The 17,387-nt window shown below is 43.3% G+C and overlaps 1 protein-coding gene across 1 annotated transcript; it reads left to right on the top strand.

The window, feature by feature from the left end:
- Positions 1-1,782: 1,782 nt before the first annotated feature.
- CDX1 (caudal type homeobox 1) lies at positions 1,783-16,752 on the top strand. The gene is made up of 3 exons (XM_003756707.2): positions 1,783-2,234; positions 13,095-13,240; positions 14,450-16,752. The coding sequence occupies exons 1-3, from the start codon at positions 1,793-1,795 to the stop codon at positions 14,666-14,668; spliced, it is 807 nt and encodes a 268-aa protein (XP_003756755.1). The 5' UTR covers positions 1,783-1,792; the 3' UTR covers positions 14,669-16,752.
- The last annotated feature ends 635 nt before the right edge of the window (positions 16,753-17,387 follow it).

Genomic DNA, 17,387 nt, shown 5'->3' on the forward strand with positions numbered 1-17,387 from the left:
TTGTTTATTTAGAATTGGAAGATATCTTTGAGATTAAGTGCAACAACTCCTTTGTTTTAGAGTTAAGGAACCTGAAAGTGGGAAAGACCAAGTGATTTGTCCAGGTCACAATAGCTACTAAGGGTCTGAGGCAGCATTTGAATTCAGGTCTCCCTGGCTTTAAGCCCAGAGCTCTATCCATAAGAATGTGTTTAGATTTATAAGGACCCCCTGCTGAGGGTTAGAGGTGCCAAGTGGAAGAAAGGGAGGGCTTTATCCAACACTCTTTCCCTTTGAAGTTTTATATAAATTGAGTGATTAATCCCAACATACATAGTGTGTCAGAATTAAGGTTGTACATACTCTTTTCTTTATGGGGGGAGGCAAGAAAAGGGAAGAGGAAGGGGTTGGGGAGAGAAAATCAAAGGCAAGAATAAAAAAGAAACAGTGGGAGAAAGGGAGGTACAGGGAATAAAGAAAAAACAGAGTTAGTTGCTGGAAAAGTGAGATGGGGGAAGGTTGGGGAGATAGCTGGTGTGCTTGGTGTCTTCAGACCTTTGTGCTTAAATCTCTGGGAAGAAAATGACTCAAAAATATACTGCTCTGGTTTATCTGAGAGCAGGAATTACTGAAAAGGGGAAGGGAATGGGAGGTGGTCAAGTTCCTCTACCACCATAGATAGGTCCAAGCACTTCTGACTCTATCTAGGATCCTAGAGAGATTAAGCGGTTTTAAAATAACAATATTGCCCCATACTACAATTATATTAATAAAGTTCTCCCCAACCTCTTCCTCTCTTCTCCCTCCCCACCCCATTTCAAGGAAAGCTAGATGCCAATTCTACTAAATTTCCCACTAGTGTGATCTCAGGCAAAATACTTCATCTTAACTGAGTCTGTTTCCTCAGATGAAAAATAAGGGGTTTGTTCCAAGTGGTCTTCAAGACCCTTCCAGCTCCTCAAGGCCCTGACAAACAAGAAAGATACAAATCTGGTTTAGTCTTTCCCCTCCTCAGAGTCAAAAGGGACCCAGGCTCAAGGTTTGCTCCAAAGCAAAACAGACTCCCCATTGTCAATTCCGATCTTTAATCCTCAGCATCTCAAAGTCATTGGTCTTAGCAGTACCCCTCTTCCTCCACCACCACCTTTAAGGGACAGGGGCATCAAACCCGGCCTGGGAAGCCCACGGACATCAGGATAGAGGGCCACCATGCCAACGGAATTCCTATTAAACCTGAAATCCGTAGGGTGGAAGCTAGGGAGCAAAAGGCTTTAGACTTTAGAGGTAGAAGGATTGGGATAATCTAGTTCAGCGCCTTATTTTCCAAATAAGGAAACTGAGGTCCAGAATCTTAAAGAAATTTCCCTTCCTAGTTAAGATTTCCGATTCCCCCTAGACAAGGGCCCTCTCCCCTACTTCCCCCAGCCCCCACAACCACAGCCGGCGTTTCCCCCTCCTTCCCAGCCCCAGGCCCCGCCAGGGTGACCAGTCCTTCAGCTGCCCCCTAGGCCAGAGCAATTTGTCTCCCTTTGAACCCTGCCCCCTCCCGGGTCTTCCCCTCTTTGATTCCGGGACTCTGAGCTTTCCTAAGCTTTGAAATGCAAACCCGCCTTTCTAAGCAAAGGGCCCAGGAGGCCAGGCCCTATAAAAGGTCGGGGTGGTGCCTCACCGGCTGGGGGCGAGTACGTTCAGGTGAACAGTTAATCCGGGAAAGCGCCGGCTGCTCCGAGGCTGGGACAGGGACGGGGCAGGAGCCACGGGAGCTGGGAGGTGGCAGCAGTGCCCAGCATGCGCCGGGGGCTCCCCACCAAAGATGTACGTGGGTTATCTGCTCGAGAAGGATGCCAACATGTACCCCAGCCCCGTCCGGCACCCAGGGCTCAACCTCAGCCCCCAGAGCTACGTACCTTCTGCGCCTCCAACTCAGTACTCGGACTTTCCCAGCTACCAACACGTCCAGGGGATTAACAACGACCCTTCCCAGGGGCTGGCTGGGGCGGCCTGGTCTTCACCCTACCCCTCAGCCAAGGATGACTGGACTGCCTATGGGCCAGGCCCCGCGGCGCCCACTGCCAGCCCGGCCCAGATCAGCTACAGCCCTGCAGACTTTGGGGCCGTCCAGGCGCCCCCGGGCCATGGCCTGGGCCTCCTGCCAGCCTCCTTGGGCACCCCAGGGGCGCCGCTTTCCCCCAGCGGGCAGAGGCGCACGCCCTACGAGTGGATGCGGCGCAGTGGGTCAGCGGGCCACAGCAGCGGTAAGATGGCCCCAGCGGGCCCTGTGCCCACACCCCTTCCTACCTTCCTCGGGGCTGGGTGACACCCTATACTGACTAGGGCTAAGAGCTAGTGATGAGTCAGGGTGGTCTGAAGTGAGATTAGCAGACTGATAATCTAGGGCTAGGGAGGTGAGGATTTCTGCCTTCATTTTACAGATGAGGAAACTAAGGCACTGAGGGGTTAAGCGTCTTAACCAAGGTCATCTATCTAGGAAGTGACAGAACTGGGGTTAGAATCCTTGTCTAATAGTTTTATACCCAGCCTTCCTTTCTTCCTACCAAGCTGCCTCTTTTAAAAGATTATTACCAGGCACACCCTGGTATAGTCGGTTATGGACCTTCCCTGCCTTCAGATCTTAAGCTGAGTAAGCTCCCCGACAGCCCCTCTCCTGTCGTGTAGCTCCAGTAAACTCTTGGTTCTGATCCCCCATCTCCATTCCTTAGCACCTGAATTTAGCAGCACCCAACCCAGAAGCAGGTGTGGACCAACAGCCACAAAAAGCCACAGGTTTCTCCTACATCATCTCTTGGGGAGTTCAGTGGGATCTCAGGCCTGTCTGCCAGGGGTTCTAGCTTTCTGGGTCAACTGGTCCAAGATTTCTGCAAAATGTCAGCAGCCCAAATTAGCCCACAATCCCCCAGCTCTCGGTTATGTGACAGATCTCTCATTTACCATCACCACGGCCATCCCTGCCCTTACACACACACCCTCCCTCCCTTATTTTCACCCACTTTCCTAGAAGCTTTTGACTGTATCTTGATCCTTTGACTCAGCCTTATAAAAAGAGACTTTGAAAGCAGAGCCCATTCTCATTTATTTACCTTTATATGTCCCCCAGTTGTTGTGGGCCCTGAAGTGGACCTCGGATAAATGTTTGTTTGAAATTTATTTGAATTTTATTTGAATCCAATTCAATCCCCTCTTTCCTTCGCATTTCGTCTCCCACTTCTTTCCTTCCTGGAAAGTTGTGGCTAGAGGACCCAAAGGCCTGGACCGAAAATTCTTTCCACTCGGGGAGTTGAAGGTCAGAGAGCTCATCCATGAGCTTGGCAAAAGATGGCACTTTCTAGTCATCCCCCTGAACCCTCTCCTCCTTGTGCCAGGGTGGGGCTCTGATTATTGGTTCCAGGGTAGGGTTCTGACCATTCATTTCTTGAACTCTTGACCTCCTTGGGAGAGGGAAAGCTGGTGGGAAAGTAAAAACCTGAATCAAGCTGGTGAGCATCTCTCCTGTCCTCCCCTAGGACAGCCTCTGATCCTCTTTCTTCAAAGGCCTTGAGAGAGAAGAGGACAAAGACCAGGACTTTAATGAGGGAAAGGCAAGTGCCTTTCTTAGGATTCCCCTTTGTCATGTAAACGGAGCACGCCTGGCCCACGGGGGACTCCTGTTTGCAGGAAGGTGAGGGGGGCATCCCATTGTCCGGACCTTGTCTCGGGACAAAAGCTGCCTGGATTTGGGGGCGGGGGAACATGGTCTGCCTGGGAGGCTTTGATGTAGCCCGCTACCTCAGGCTTCTGCCGCCACTCTCCCCTACTTCCCTTTCCTCCCACCCAGGCCTCAGGGCAGGTGCTAAGGTAGCAGCTGGGTAGGGGGAAGTTCTTTGGTGACTTGGGAGTCTTGAAGGAGCCTCTAAGCCCAACTCCTACTGTGGGACGTCCTGGACATCTTCCACAAGCTTCTTTTGCCTGTTTTTTCCACACCCAATACTCAGGCCTCAGGGAACAAATAGGGTCCTTCCCCCCACCCCTCCCCAGCCCCTTGCCTCCTCATTCAGGGTGCTGGAGCACAAGAATAGACCTGTTTCTTGGGGGAAGAGGATCTTGTTCCCCGGCAGTCTCTCACTGTTCCCTCTCCCCTATTCCAATTTGGCTCTTCCAGAACCCTCTGCAGGGGATTTCAGTCACTCCATCTCTTTGAAAGAATGTTAACTGGACCACCCTCACTCATTAGAATTTCTAAGAGATGACTGGGGTAGGAGAAGGAAGGCTGGGTTTGAAGGGACTAGTAAATCTGGATTTGGATCTATCTGAGGGATGTTGAGAAAATCATTCAATCTTTCAAGCCTCAGTTATCACATCTAGAAAATAATAGGGTTAGACTAGATTTCCAAATTCCTTTCTCACTCTTAGTACTGTGATCCAGCTACTGGAAGATTGAAGACTTATCTTCAGTCTTCTTCCCAGGAGCAGTAGAGTAGGAAGAACATCTGACTGGGAGTCAGGAAAGTAGGCTCCTATCCGAATTCTTTCCTTGACTTATTAACCTCAGTCTGCCTGAGTTTTCTCAAATGGAAAATGGGGATAATAGCATTTACTTCTCAGGAGGATCAAATGCGATAATATCTGCAAAGTATTTAGCACAGTGCCTGGCACATATTAGGTGCCTTATAAATACTAGCCATAATAATCGTCATCATTATTTATGTGACCATGAGTCATTTCTCTTCTCTCAGCCATTTCTAACACAGGAGTGTTGTACTAGATAATCTCTAATTGGGGAAGGTTTGTGAAATGTGGGATTTTGGTGAGGGAAAAGATATTAAACATGGTCTCTTTCATCTTGTCCCCAGGAGAAACTGAGACACAAAGAAGGGAGGCTTGGAATAAAGCAGGTGTGTCTCGTCCCTTCCAACTGTTTTGGATTCCTTAACTAAAGCTAAGGAAGTTGCCTATGAGATAGTAAACTTCAAAGAAAATCCTTGCTCAGGTTATCAAAGAGACTGCTTTCTCTGCAGCCTCTAAGCATGGGGGGTGGGGAAGGTGCTAGCAGGTCAGAGGGCACAGAGGCAGATTATCTCTATGTCTTAATTTTCCCAGTGGAAAGAGGCAACATGATGTAGTATATACAGGATCTTGGACTCGGCAAGATTTGGGTTCAAATACAGATTTTGGCACAAACTTTAACACTTACCTCTCAGTGAAACTGTAACAAAAGTTTCTATTCACATAGGTGGGGGGAGCTTCCATACATGGAATTCCCTATGCCAATGACATCACAGATCTGAACCAGAAGAAAAAAGTAGAGAGAATTGTTCTCAGCTCCCAAGAATATTAGAAGAGGAACATTTGAATAATGATTTGAGTAATAATAATGAGCTTTAAGACTGCTATATAAGGAATATATATATATATGTCTGTATACATACATACATATACATACACATATAAATACATACACACATTATATATATATAATTTCATCTTCAATATATAACTATGAGGTAAGCACTATTATTCACAGTTTTCAGATGAAGAAACTAAGACCCAGAAAAGTTAAGTAACTGTATAAGATCACACAGACAATAAGAAACAGAGCTGGGGTTTCAACCCAGGTTCTCTGACCCAAAATGCAGCTCTCTTTCTACTAAACAAGGTTTTCACTGACCTTCAATATCTTCATCTGTAAAATAGAAATAAGAATGTTTGCAAACGTACTTCAGAAGGCCTTTCACAGAAAAAAGACTTGTGACCTTTAGAGCTCTACAGCTGGAATACATGAATTTCAAAAAATATTTGGATAACTATTTCAGTACAATTGGTTTCCTTTGTAATACTATGTATTGTATGCATTTAAAAACATTGTTCTGAGAAGGAATCCATAGGCTTTACTAGATTGTCAAAAGATTCTATAACACAAAAAAAGTATAATAGAAATATCAGTCATTATTATTGTTGTTATTATTATTGTGATGCTTTAGGAGATGAGGAAAGGAGAGGGTAGCCATATTTTGGGGACAAGATTATCCACTGCCTGATCTGCCTAGTCAGGGTTCAGTTCTTGAATAGAAGCTCAATGAACTTTGGGGGCTTGAATTTGAGAAATTGTCTATGAGATTGGTGGCAGCAAGCCCAACTATCTCAATAGCCCTATCCAGATGTATGTGAACACTTTTACCAACCTTCCTATGTCCAGGCCATCCACCAGTTACATGGACCTTCATGGAAAATGGAGAAGAAACTTTATAGAAGTCAAGCATTGAGACCCATATTCAGGACACACAACTGAACATCTCAAACTAGGGAGACAGCATAGTATTTATGGAAGAAACACTGAACCTGCCCAGAACAGAAAAGGGAGGTTCCTGCTACTTTCTATCTCTGTGATCTTATCTGGCCTTCTTATTCCTCATCTGCAAAATGAGGAACTTGGATTGTTAAATAGCCTTTAAAGTCTCTTCCTGCTCACAATCCTACTATGCTAGATGCTTTCAGAGATAATTCCATGGCTTTTTCCAGCCTCCACACCTTTTATACCCAACTTCCTCATGTATAATACTACCAGGCTTAGGAAACTTTAAAATACTGTCTTTATTAGGAAGAAGATGGTGGCAGCATAAATTGGTTCGTAGAGGAGCAGCTAGGTGGTGCTGTGGGCAGAGTACCTGGAATCAGTAAGACCTGAGTTCAGTTTTGGTCTGTGTGACCCTTGGCAGGTCACTTAACCCAGATTGCCTCAAAAAAAAATTTTATTTTGATACATACAGCATTAATCAGTATTATGTAACTAGTCAACTGAAGCATAGAAAGAAAATTTGGGTAAGGAAGCCCCAAGTTCACTTCCTTCTTCTTTTATTTTTTTGCTGAGGCATATAGGACTAAATGATTTGCCCAGGGTCACACAATTAGGAAATTTTAAGTGTCTGAGGTCAAATTTGAACTTGGGTCCTCCTGATTCTAGGGCTGGTGCTCTATCCACTGCACCATCTAGCTGCCCCAAGTTTACTTCCTTCTTGTAACATATATAGATCCTGAATAAGGCATTAACCTGTTAACATCCCAAGCTGGTCTCTTAGATCAGTGGGTTCATACTCAAAGAATGGACCCCTGCAAGCCGATATTGATTTAGAAAACCATAAATTAACAAGATCTTATTTATTTTGTTAAACATTTTCCAATTATATTTCTCTCTAATACTGGCCTTATTGGAGCATCAAATTTGATACTTCTGTCTTTCTTACTTCTGTTTGCATAAATCACAGCCAAGGTGCAAATATACTACTGTGGGTTTACTTTCCACACCTGGAGCTACATAATAGATCTACTGTACTTCCCACTCCTACCCCTGGAGCATCTAGGTGGTACAGTAAATCCCAAGTTCAAATTTGGCCTTTAACTCTCTCTGCCTCAGTTTTCTCCTATAAAATGATGTGGAAAAGAAAATGGCAAACCGCTCCAGTATCTTTACCGAAAAAAACACCAAATGGAGTCACAGGGAGTTGGACACAACTGAAAAATTCAACAATACAAATACATTGTACATCAGGAACATAAGAAATGTTTACTGAGTGGGTTCAGAACATGATACTATTTCCAGTCTCCAACACATGTATCTTTAAAATGAAGTTGTTATTTTTTTTTAAATGAGAGTTAGGCTAGGTGATCTCTAAGGTTCTTTGCAGCTCTAAATCTTATGACCTGTCTACTTCTGAGGTGTGAGAACCAAGTGTGATAACTGATGAAAATCCCTTTGAGAAGTTAAAAAGAAAATGCACCTTTTACTGCATTAATAGAACAGCTTAATCTCCAAATCACAGAAGGACCTTCTGCTTTGCTCTAATCAAACACCATCTAGATGATTTTTACCTATTTCTAGATGCTCCCATTTTAAGAGCGATATCTATAAGCTGGAATGATTCCAAATGAGGATTATCAATATGGTGAAGCATCTAGAAAGTTCTGTCATTCAAGGAATTGGCCATGTCTTCAATGTCACAATCAACAAGCATTTATTAGGGACCTTCTATGTGTTAAACATCATGTTAGGATCACAAATCTAGAGCTAGAAAATACCCCAGAAACCATTTCACCCAATCTCCCCATTTTACTGAACCAACTGAGACTCAGAAATTAAACAGAAGTAATTAGTATTAGAATACAGATGCTCTCATTCTATGACCAGTGCTTTTCTATTATAGGAAGCTGCCTCCTCCCTGGCCCAAGGCTACCTAGAATAAACAGAGACATAGAATTGGTCACCCTGCCGCAGGGCACTTGGTTTTCCTCAGAAGAATCTGATTTGATCAGCATTCTCCCAAGGGTTAATCCTGCTTCTTGACTGGGGCCATCTCCTGATTTGAATCTTGCCACTGGACCCTTAAGGCTCCAGAGGAGAAAATAAGGCTGGTGACTTCACACGGTCTTCCCTCACTTCAATTCACTTATGACTCCCTGATGTCACAGCCCTCTTTGGGAGCAAAGGGCAAACAATAATTCTGCTTCTCCAGGCAGGTATATAAGGTGTCTCTCTTGTCTTCTTGGGTACCTTTTGGCTCCCACGGAGAAGGATCCAGACTGGAGAGGACTTTGGGGAAGAGAGCATTTCCAAAAGGAAATATGAGCTGCTAAGAATCATGTAATTGGACTGACACTTGAGAGAGGCCTAGGTTAGTTCAGTTCATAACAACCTTGACATGAGTCTTTATAGAGATACACTGTAGGTGTCAGAAGCTCCTGAGAAGCACACTCACTCCATAAAAGATCTCTCAGTTTGGTGGTGAGTAGCCACCTTGGATGGATCATATGATCACAGAATTGGAGAACTAGAACTTGAAGGAAAATTGGAGATCACTGGATCCAAGACCCTCATTTTGTAAGTAAGGAGACTATGGTACCATGAAATGAAGTTTCTTGACCAGGGCACAGAGCTAGAAAGTGTCTGAAACAGAATTTGAACCCAGGTTTTATTGATTCCACATCCAGTATCTTATCTATTCCACCCTAATTCTCCTTGTCTGTGCTGCTATCTGTCACAGCTAGCCCCAATGATATCTCTAAAGTATGGAGAAAAATTAACCATCTTAAATTGGTGCAGAATCATAGACTCTCAATTCATTTAATTCAACCTACTTACTGTCCCATGCAGGAAATCCTTAATTGCATTCCTGACAGCCTCTGCTTAGAACCATAGGAACTTAGAATTGAAAGGGAATTTAGAGACCAGCCCATAACTGAGCAGACAATGATCCCCTCTAGAACATTTCCAGGTGAGTGGATTAGAAAACCTCCAATGATATCAGTGTTTATCACTTTCTGAGACTGCCCATTTCCACTTTAAGACAGCTCAGTCTGTTAGGAAGTTTTCTCAGGTCAGGTTGAAATCTGCCTCTTGGTAACTTTTCTGCATTATTCCTAATTCTGCCCTTTAAGGTCTATGCCCCCTCTTCCTTCAGACATCTACTTTGTCCATCAGCATCTTCCCATTCCCCAGACAAATTTTTTCTCCAAATCTCAGAAGGATTTAAGCAATCCTTGAAAATGGACTTAAGTATTCTTCTATCCTGTTTGTGCCCTTCTAAACATGAGCTGATTTGTCAACCTCCTTCCCAAAATGTCACCAGAACTGAACACAGTGCCACAAACGTCATCTGACCAGAGCTGCATGCAACAGACCAATAACTGGCCTTTCTCTTTTATTAATTCAGCCTAACATAGCATTAGCTTTTTTGGTTGCCATGTCTCACTCTTGACTCACATTATGCTAATAACTCCAGTTACTGGAAAATCACTATTTCCTAAAGATATACTATCTATTGTTGGATAGCTTTGATTGTTAGAAAGTTCTTTATTACATTCGGCAGAAATCCTTCCTGGTGCTAAACAGAGCTAATCCAATACTTCATGGGTAGCTCAATGAAGTACAGTGGATAGGGTACACTTGAAGTCAAGAGAATATTAATTTCCTGCTCCTTCTCCTCTTCCTCCTCTTTCTTTTTCTTCTTCTTCCTCCTAAATCTTTTCAGAGGCAGCTATATGGCCCAGTGGATAAAATACTGGACTTGGAGTCAGGATGAGCAATATTTCTCAGTTCTAACCCAGCCACTGATGCTTAATTAGCTGTGCCAAACTGGGAAAGTCACTTATCCTTGTATACCTCAATTTCCTCATCTGTAAAATAGCCTAGAAAAGAAAATGGCAAACCATTCCAATAGCTCTGCCAAGAAAACCACAAATAGGGTCATGAAGAGTTGCACATGATTGGAAAAAAAAATAACCCAACAATAACAAAAAACTTCTCCAGTCTAATGTGAGACTCTTTCCCCAGCCCCATTCCCAGTTCCCCCAGAATTCACATTTTTCTCTTGCATTTCTTAGTCTCTTTCACCAACTCCTGTCCCACAGAAGCCTGGAGGGTAGATGTTCAAGGCTCACATTCAATACCACCTAGGGATATGAGGTCAGAGGAGAGGAAAAGCTACCTGGGAAGATTCTGACTAACTCCTTCTTAGGAAAACTGCACCACTCCCCAGGGGCCTCTGTCCTGGGTTTCCCCTTGTCAAGTCTTAGTCAACTGTTCTCCCTGGATTGATTAATTAGGATAGTCCAAACTTTTCTAGGACTGTGTGATCTAGGCCATCTCTCAGGTTCTTTACTTTCTGGGTCTCAGCTTCCTTATTTGTACAAAGAGAAAGTAGGATTAAATTATCTCTAAGATCTTTTCTATCTCCGCATTCCATGTCTCTTAAATCTCCCTCAATATGAAAGCTGAGGTCTTTCTTGTGCCAGCTCATAATCCAGCTGTCCACAAGGTCTAAGTAGCTAACTCACATAAGCAGCCCAGTAAAATTCCTGATCTGGAAGCTTGAGTCATACCCTGAGCCCCAGTATCCTAATTTATTTTAGAGTCTCATCTCTTCCAATCCAATCTACTCTCCCAATAATTGCAAAAATTATTTTCCTAAAGCACAGTCTGATCATGTCACTCCCCTGCTCAACAAATTTGAGTGATTCCCTGTTATCTTCAGTTAAGCATTAAGAGCCCTTCTCAGCCTGGCCCTCCCCTCTCTTCCCAGCTTCATTAACATATCCTTTCCCTTCATGCACACTCTACTCTACTAGGTTTGGAATGATGTCATTTGCAGACATTGTCTTTGCAATGGTTGTCCTTTATGCAAGAAACACATTTCCTCTTCCCTTCTGCCTCTGAGATTCTTTGGTTTCCTTCCAAACTCAGCTCAAGTACTGCTCTCTATGAAGCCTTTCCTAATCCTCCCAGCTTCCCCTGCTAAACTAGTATGCATCTATTTTGTGTGTTTTTATGTCTATTTAATATCTTCTCCACTAGAATGTAAGTTCCATGAAGGCTGGGCTTGCTTCCCTTTCATTTCTGTATTTTTTATGCATACTATCTGGCACACCATAGGTGCTTAATATATATTTGTTGATTAATTTGACATTCTAAGTTGGTGTTATTTTTTAATGCTAAGCCTTCAGTATTAATATTTGTTTGCCCTTTATTGTCAAAGAGAACCATAGTATCAGGGAGATGATGCCATGACATGCAAGCGAATTGGATTCAAAGGAGGGAGGGATGTGCAAAGTCATCATTAGTAGCTTCATTAGGAATGGGAGTAAAGGTGAGGGGAAGAAAAGCAACTATGAATCTTGTCAGTAAAGATTGTATTTTGCATTATGCCTCCTACAATGGAAGTAGACTGTTCTGAGTCATCCATACTCCCTCACCCTGTATATATTCAACACTTCCCCCTCCCCACCCCCCCACCCTCCCGCTGAGGCAATTAGGGTTAAGTGACTTGCCCAGAGTCACACAGCTAAGAAGTGTTAAGTGTCTGAGGCCAGATTTGAACTCAGGTCCTCTTGACTTGAGGACTGGTGCTCTATTCACTACACCAAATAGCTGCCCCTCAACACATTTTTTTTTTTAAATTAAAGCTTTTTATTTTTCAGAACATATGCGTGAACAATTCTTCAACATAGCAAAACCTTGTGTTTCAATTTTTCCCCTCTTCCCCCACACCTTCTCCTAGATGGCAAGTAGTCCAATATATGTTAAACATGGTAGAAATATATGTCAAATCCAATATATATATACATATTTATACAATTTTCATGCCACATAAGAAGCAAAACAAATTGCAAGCAAACAACAACAAAAAGAGTGAGAATGATATGTTGTGAACCACACTCAGTTCCCACAATCCTCTCTCTGGGTTCTCTTCATCACTGAACAATTGGAACTGGTTTGAATCATCTCATTGTTGAAAAGAGCCATGACCATCAGAATTGATCATCATATAGTCTTGTTGTTGAAGTGTATAATGATCTCCTGGTTCTGCTCATTTCACTCAGCATCAGTTCATGTAAGTCTCTCCAGTTCTCTCTGAAATCATCCTTTTAGTCACTTCTTAGAGAGCAATAATATTCATATACCACAATTTATTCAGCCATTCTCCAACTGATGGGCATCTATTCAGTTTCCAGTTTCTGGCCATTATAAAGAAGGCTGCCACAAACATTCGTGCACATGTGGGTCCCTTTCCCTCCTTTAAGATCTCTTTGGGATATAAGCCCAGTAGAAACACTGCTGGATGAAAAGGTGTTCACAGTGCTCAACACATTTTTAAAAGAAGGTTGATCAGGATTAAAATATATGGAAGGTTGGGTTAGGTCTTATCTGTGGTTTGAGTTGGAGGTAATGTGTGTAGTAGCTAAGACTTGAGCTGTAGCCAGGACATGGACTCAAGCTAAGGTCCAGCTTATGTTTCAATTTGTGATCCACTGGCCAGTGGTTAGGAGCCGGCTTCAGACAAGGGCCAAGCTTAAATCTAACATATAGCATTAAAGGTTCTCTCTGCCCTGGTTTAGGGGCACAGTCTTCCTACTAGGATTCAGATTATGCAACCTTAATCCAGGTCCAGGACTAGGGAACTCTTTGCCTTCTTTCACCAGGGCTGGGCAGAATGCTCTTCTGTGAGATGTTAGGGAAGGCATTTCTTTATGAATGTAAGGGTTTTGTTTCCTTCCCAATTGTGATTGTGGCAGATTCCAGCTTGGAGTGTCCCCCTGCTCACCTTCCTTCCCTTGACCTCACGCCTTCCTAGGTAAGACTCGAACCAAGGACAAGTACCGAGTAGTGTATACAGACCACCAGCGCCTGGAGCTGGAAAAGGAGTTCCACTATAGCCGATACATCACCATCCGGAGGAAAGCTGAACTGGCCGTCAGTCTGGGACTCACCGAGAGGCAGGTTTGTTCCCCACAGGATATGCAGATGCCATATAATCTGTAAAGAAGATCAGAAGGGGCTCTGATGTATACCTCTAAAGTATGAGGTTATAGAAAGAAGAATAGATTTGGGACCAGAGAACTTGGATTCAAATTCCAGCTCTCCTGCTTACTATCTAAAACGACTTTGTTTTATCTCTCTGGCCCTCAGTTTCTTCATCTGTAAAATGGTGGGGGGATGGGGAGGAGAAGGGGAGAAGAGTTAAGAGATCTAAGGGTGATTCTAGCTCTAATTCCTTTGATCTTATGAAAGAGACTGATCAGAGCAGGACTGGAAGGGGAGGAGACAAGAGAGGGTGGCCACTTGGCCATGGTCACATGGCAACTTAGGAGCAGGAAGAGATGCTGCTCTGCTGTCCACTCCCCAAGACAGATGCCTCTGCTTGCCTTCCCTCCTCCATCCCTTTGAACTCTTCTCCTCCTTCTCTCCTCACCTTCCTCTCTTCCTCCTTCACTTCCTCCTCCTCCTTTACCTTCTTCTTCCTCTTCCTTTTCTTTTCTTCTTCCTTACTCTCTACTTCTGTCTCTGTCTCTGTCTCTCATCTTCAAATACCCACCTTTGGTACATTGGTCAAAAACTGGTAAAGGGCAAAAGAAAGAAGAATTTTTGCCATCAAAAGATCCATGAGACACCAGACAGGGACTCCACTAGACTTGCAGTCGGACCTGAGTTGAACTCGGGAACTTTAGTTATGTGACCATGAGCAAATCACTTTACTTGTTCTGAGTCCCAGTTTCTGTATCTGTAAAATGGGAATAATAATGCACAAGATTGTTGTCTATCATAGAGTGTTACAGAAATTGATCCTAGACTTAGAGGTGAACGCAGTCCACCTCCTCCCCTCATTTTATACATGAGGAAAAGAAGGCCCAGAAAGATAAAGATTTGCAAAATGACACAAGCTCAGATGGAAGAGCTCAGATTTAATTCATGTCTCTTCTGATTCAAAATCCCAGACTCTTGCCTGTACTGCCTCCCAGCATGAGCTCTCTGACCTCTGACTCTTTCCTTGCTCTCTGTCAGCCTCACCTCAAATTCGTTTGCTCTTGCCATGTGTTTCTCACTTCTCTCTCCCTGTTTCTGCTTCTCCTTCCCTCTCCCTCCCCTGCTGCCTCCCGCCCCTCCTCCCCTATCCATTGCTTCCCTCATCCATCTGTCCCTCCCTGGCAGGTGAAGATTTGGTTCCAGAACCGTCGGGCAAAAGAACGGAAGGCAAACAAGAAAAAAATACAGCAGCAACAAAGTCAGCCAAACAGCACCACGTCCACCACACCGACCCCAGGCTTGGGCCCCCTGCCTCCCAACACTCCCATGGGAAGTTTGTGCACCAGCACCGCAGGCCTGTTGAGCTCCTCGCCGCTGACTATAAAAGAGGAATACCTGCCCTAAGACTCACCCCTGGCAGCGGAGCCAGACCAGGACAGGACACTACAGCAATCTGAGGCACAGTGTGGAAGTTAGGGCTGGAGCATAGGACTCCTGGGTCAGCGGATGAAAAGGGGAAGGGTTCTGGCTTTCTGTATCACTTGTGAAGTGGAATGAACCGTTGCTTTAAGAACCAAGAGATCTGGATATAAGTCCTAATGTTGAACTGACTTCCTATAGAATTTTAGACAACTCATTTTCCCTTCTTTGTAGGACTTGGTTTTCTAACTGTAAATGGGGAGATGGTTTAGATTAGATGATCTCTGAAGTCCCTTCCAATCCTTAACATTTTATAATCCCATAGTTCTGAAAGGGTGAGAGGAAGAGGATGCTCCTTCTATTGCTCCAGGGCACATCCTTGCCTTCTGGTACCTGTGTCTCAGAGAGCAAAGGGATCCACATGATTGGATGGCCAAAGGCCATCAATGGGGCAGTCTAGATCCTAGGAGCCCTAGGAAGGGCTCAAGAAGAAAATCAAGTAAAAAGAATCAATAGAGAGAAGCTTTTGGGGGCAAGTCAGAGGTTGGTGAAGGGGAAAAGATTGGGGAGGACCATTTCCTTTCAGCAAAAGATCACTGAGCCATAGATAGCTTAAGCTTCAGCAATATCTTCTCAACAAGAGAACCAGAATCTCGGACACCTATATAATTATATAGAGAACCAGAGACAAGAAAATGAAGGAAATGGCCTCTTGTGGTACCTTTTTGTTGGAGGTACCACATCAGTCCAAATATACTATATTTTACCTTTCTCTAGAAATATTCTTCTTCTTCCTTGGACCTTCTTAAAACCTTTGCCTGGAGAAGGAAAACTGTCTTCTGGTGCCCTTCTCTAGCACTACCCAGCCCTCAAATTTCCCTAAACTGCTCCTTTTTTCTTCTTCATATTTGGGGCAGGCACACAGAGAGAGACCATGTGTATACGGGCCTGTGCAAGGGAGACAGAGGGAGAATGGGCCTCCCAGTCCCTTCCATTGTTCCCAGATCTCAGTATTCCTGGATAGTAAAAACATATTGCTTCCCCTAGAAGGGAATTGGAAAAGAATTCTCTATTACTCCAAACTTCTGGTCTCAACTCTCAGAAGGAAAACCCTTTTAGGGATTGAAAGAAGTAAGTAAGGTACAGGAAGTACATCAGAAAGGGGAAATACCAACCTTGCTCTTGCTCCCTGGCTCCCCTTAAGTCCAACTTCCCTCCAGGATTGGGTGGGCTTAGAAGTCAAGATATCTAGGAACTCTGGACCTGTCAGGACCTGGGAGGGACTGCCAGGTATGTCTTGTATATAAATACTTTCTGAGGATGCAGTTGAAAAGTTAAATGTTTTTTAAACCCACAAGAGAAGTATAAACTTTTCAGTTCCTTCTGAAGCAGGGGTTTTAGTGTAAGTATATGGACAGAGCTAAAGAGAAATGTTTCTTATAGGATTTTCTCATGATGATTTTATGGAACCTTGAGAAGTGGGAATGATTCTTCCTGTTTTACAGATGTGCAATCTGAGACTCAGGGAGGTGGAGTCACTCAAGTTCACAGTGTAAATGTTTATGAATATAAAACTAAGATAAGTACATTCGGTCATTTCCAAAGTTAGCCTTTCTTTTACCCTATTCCTTCATTTTCATTCGTATCTCCCTATTCTGCTTTGGAACTGGAGGGATTTGAGTAGAAGATGGATGTCACAGGCACATGGGGTATTATGGAGGAGAGGAAATCCTTTTACCATAAAGATTTTTCCTGTAGAGGGAATTTAGAGGAAGGATCATCTGATATCAGCCAAGATAGAGAGATCTATGTCTCAATTCCGTCTCTGACATTAGTTGTGTGGCTATAAAGGAGGTTATAGAAGAGATCCTAATTGAAGAAATGAAAAGGATCTCAGGAAATCTAATCCAACTCTCTCATTTTATAGTAATTCAACTCTTTCATTTTATAGTTGAGGAAACACAGACTAAGAGTAATGAAGTGAGTAGCCCACAATGTGAAGATCACACATCATTTTAATCTCTCTGAGCCTCAGTTTCCTCATCTATAAATTGAAAGAATAATCCTTATATTATTTTACCTCACAGGGCTGTTGTGAAGATAAATAATGCCTGTAAAATGCTTTGCAAACCTCAGAATGGTATATAAATATCTATAATCAGACAGATGAGAAAGCCTTGAAGGTCCCTTCCAGCCATGGGTTTCAATGATTCTGTGTCCTTATATATTCTTTCCTCTCATCTGATTTACATGAGAAGTAAGAATTTGGTCTTCAGAGATATTCAGGGAGTGCCTAATGTTATTTGTTGGCCCGAATTTGCATTGAAGATGATGTTTTCAGTGCTTCTGTGTAGGCCTGCCTCCTTCATTCCATTAATTAATACTCAAAGACTAAAAGGCTTGGTTATAAGAAGTTGTGAACAAAATCCACAGGTATAAAAATGTTCATAGCAGCATCATTTGTGATAATAAAAAAGACAAAACAAATATTTCCTCAACACAGGGTATGGTATATGAAAATAATAAATTAATATTAGCACACTGCAAAGCCTAACAAATGTGAAAAATTGAGGAAAAACATGGGAAAACTCAGGTGATGCAGAGCAACAAAAACTGAGCCAAAAAGAATAATACATACAATAACTATGTGGTACAATGAAAAGGGTTTGAATTTTGCACCTAGAGGATCTGAATTCAAATTCTG

This window comes from Sarcophilus harrisii, chromosome 2, assembly GCF_902635505.1.
Source record: "Sarcophilus harrisii chromosome 2, mSarHar1.11, whole genome shotgun sequence".
NCBI lineage: Eukaryota > Metazoa > Chordata > Mammalia > Dasyuromorphia > Dasyuridae > Sarcophilus > Sarcophilus harrisii.

What these genes read in the sequence shown, in the direction of transcription:
- CDX1 (XM_003756707.2), top strand. Translation starts at nt 1,793, where the DNA reads ATGTACGTGGGTTATCTGCTCGAGAAGGATGCCAACATGTACCCCAGC. An exon ending in GTCAGCGGGCCACAGCAGCG is followed by an intron (nt 2,235 to 13,094) that starts GTAAGATGGCCC and finishes ACGCCTTCCTAG; the next exon opens with GTAAGACTCGAACCAAGGAC. An exon ending in TGGGACTCACCGAGAGGCAG is followed by an intron (nt 13,241 to 14,449) that starts GTTTGTTCCCCA and finishes CCTCCCTGGCAG; the next exon opens with GTGAAGATTTGGTTCCAGAA.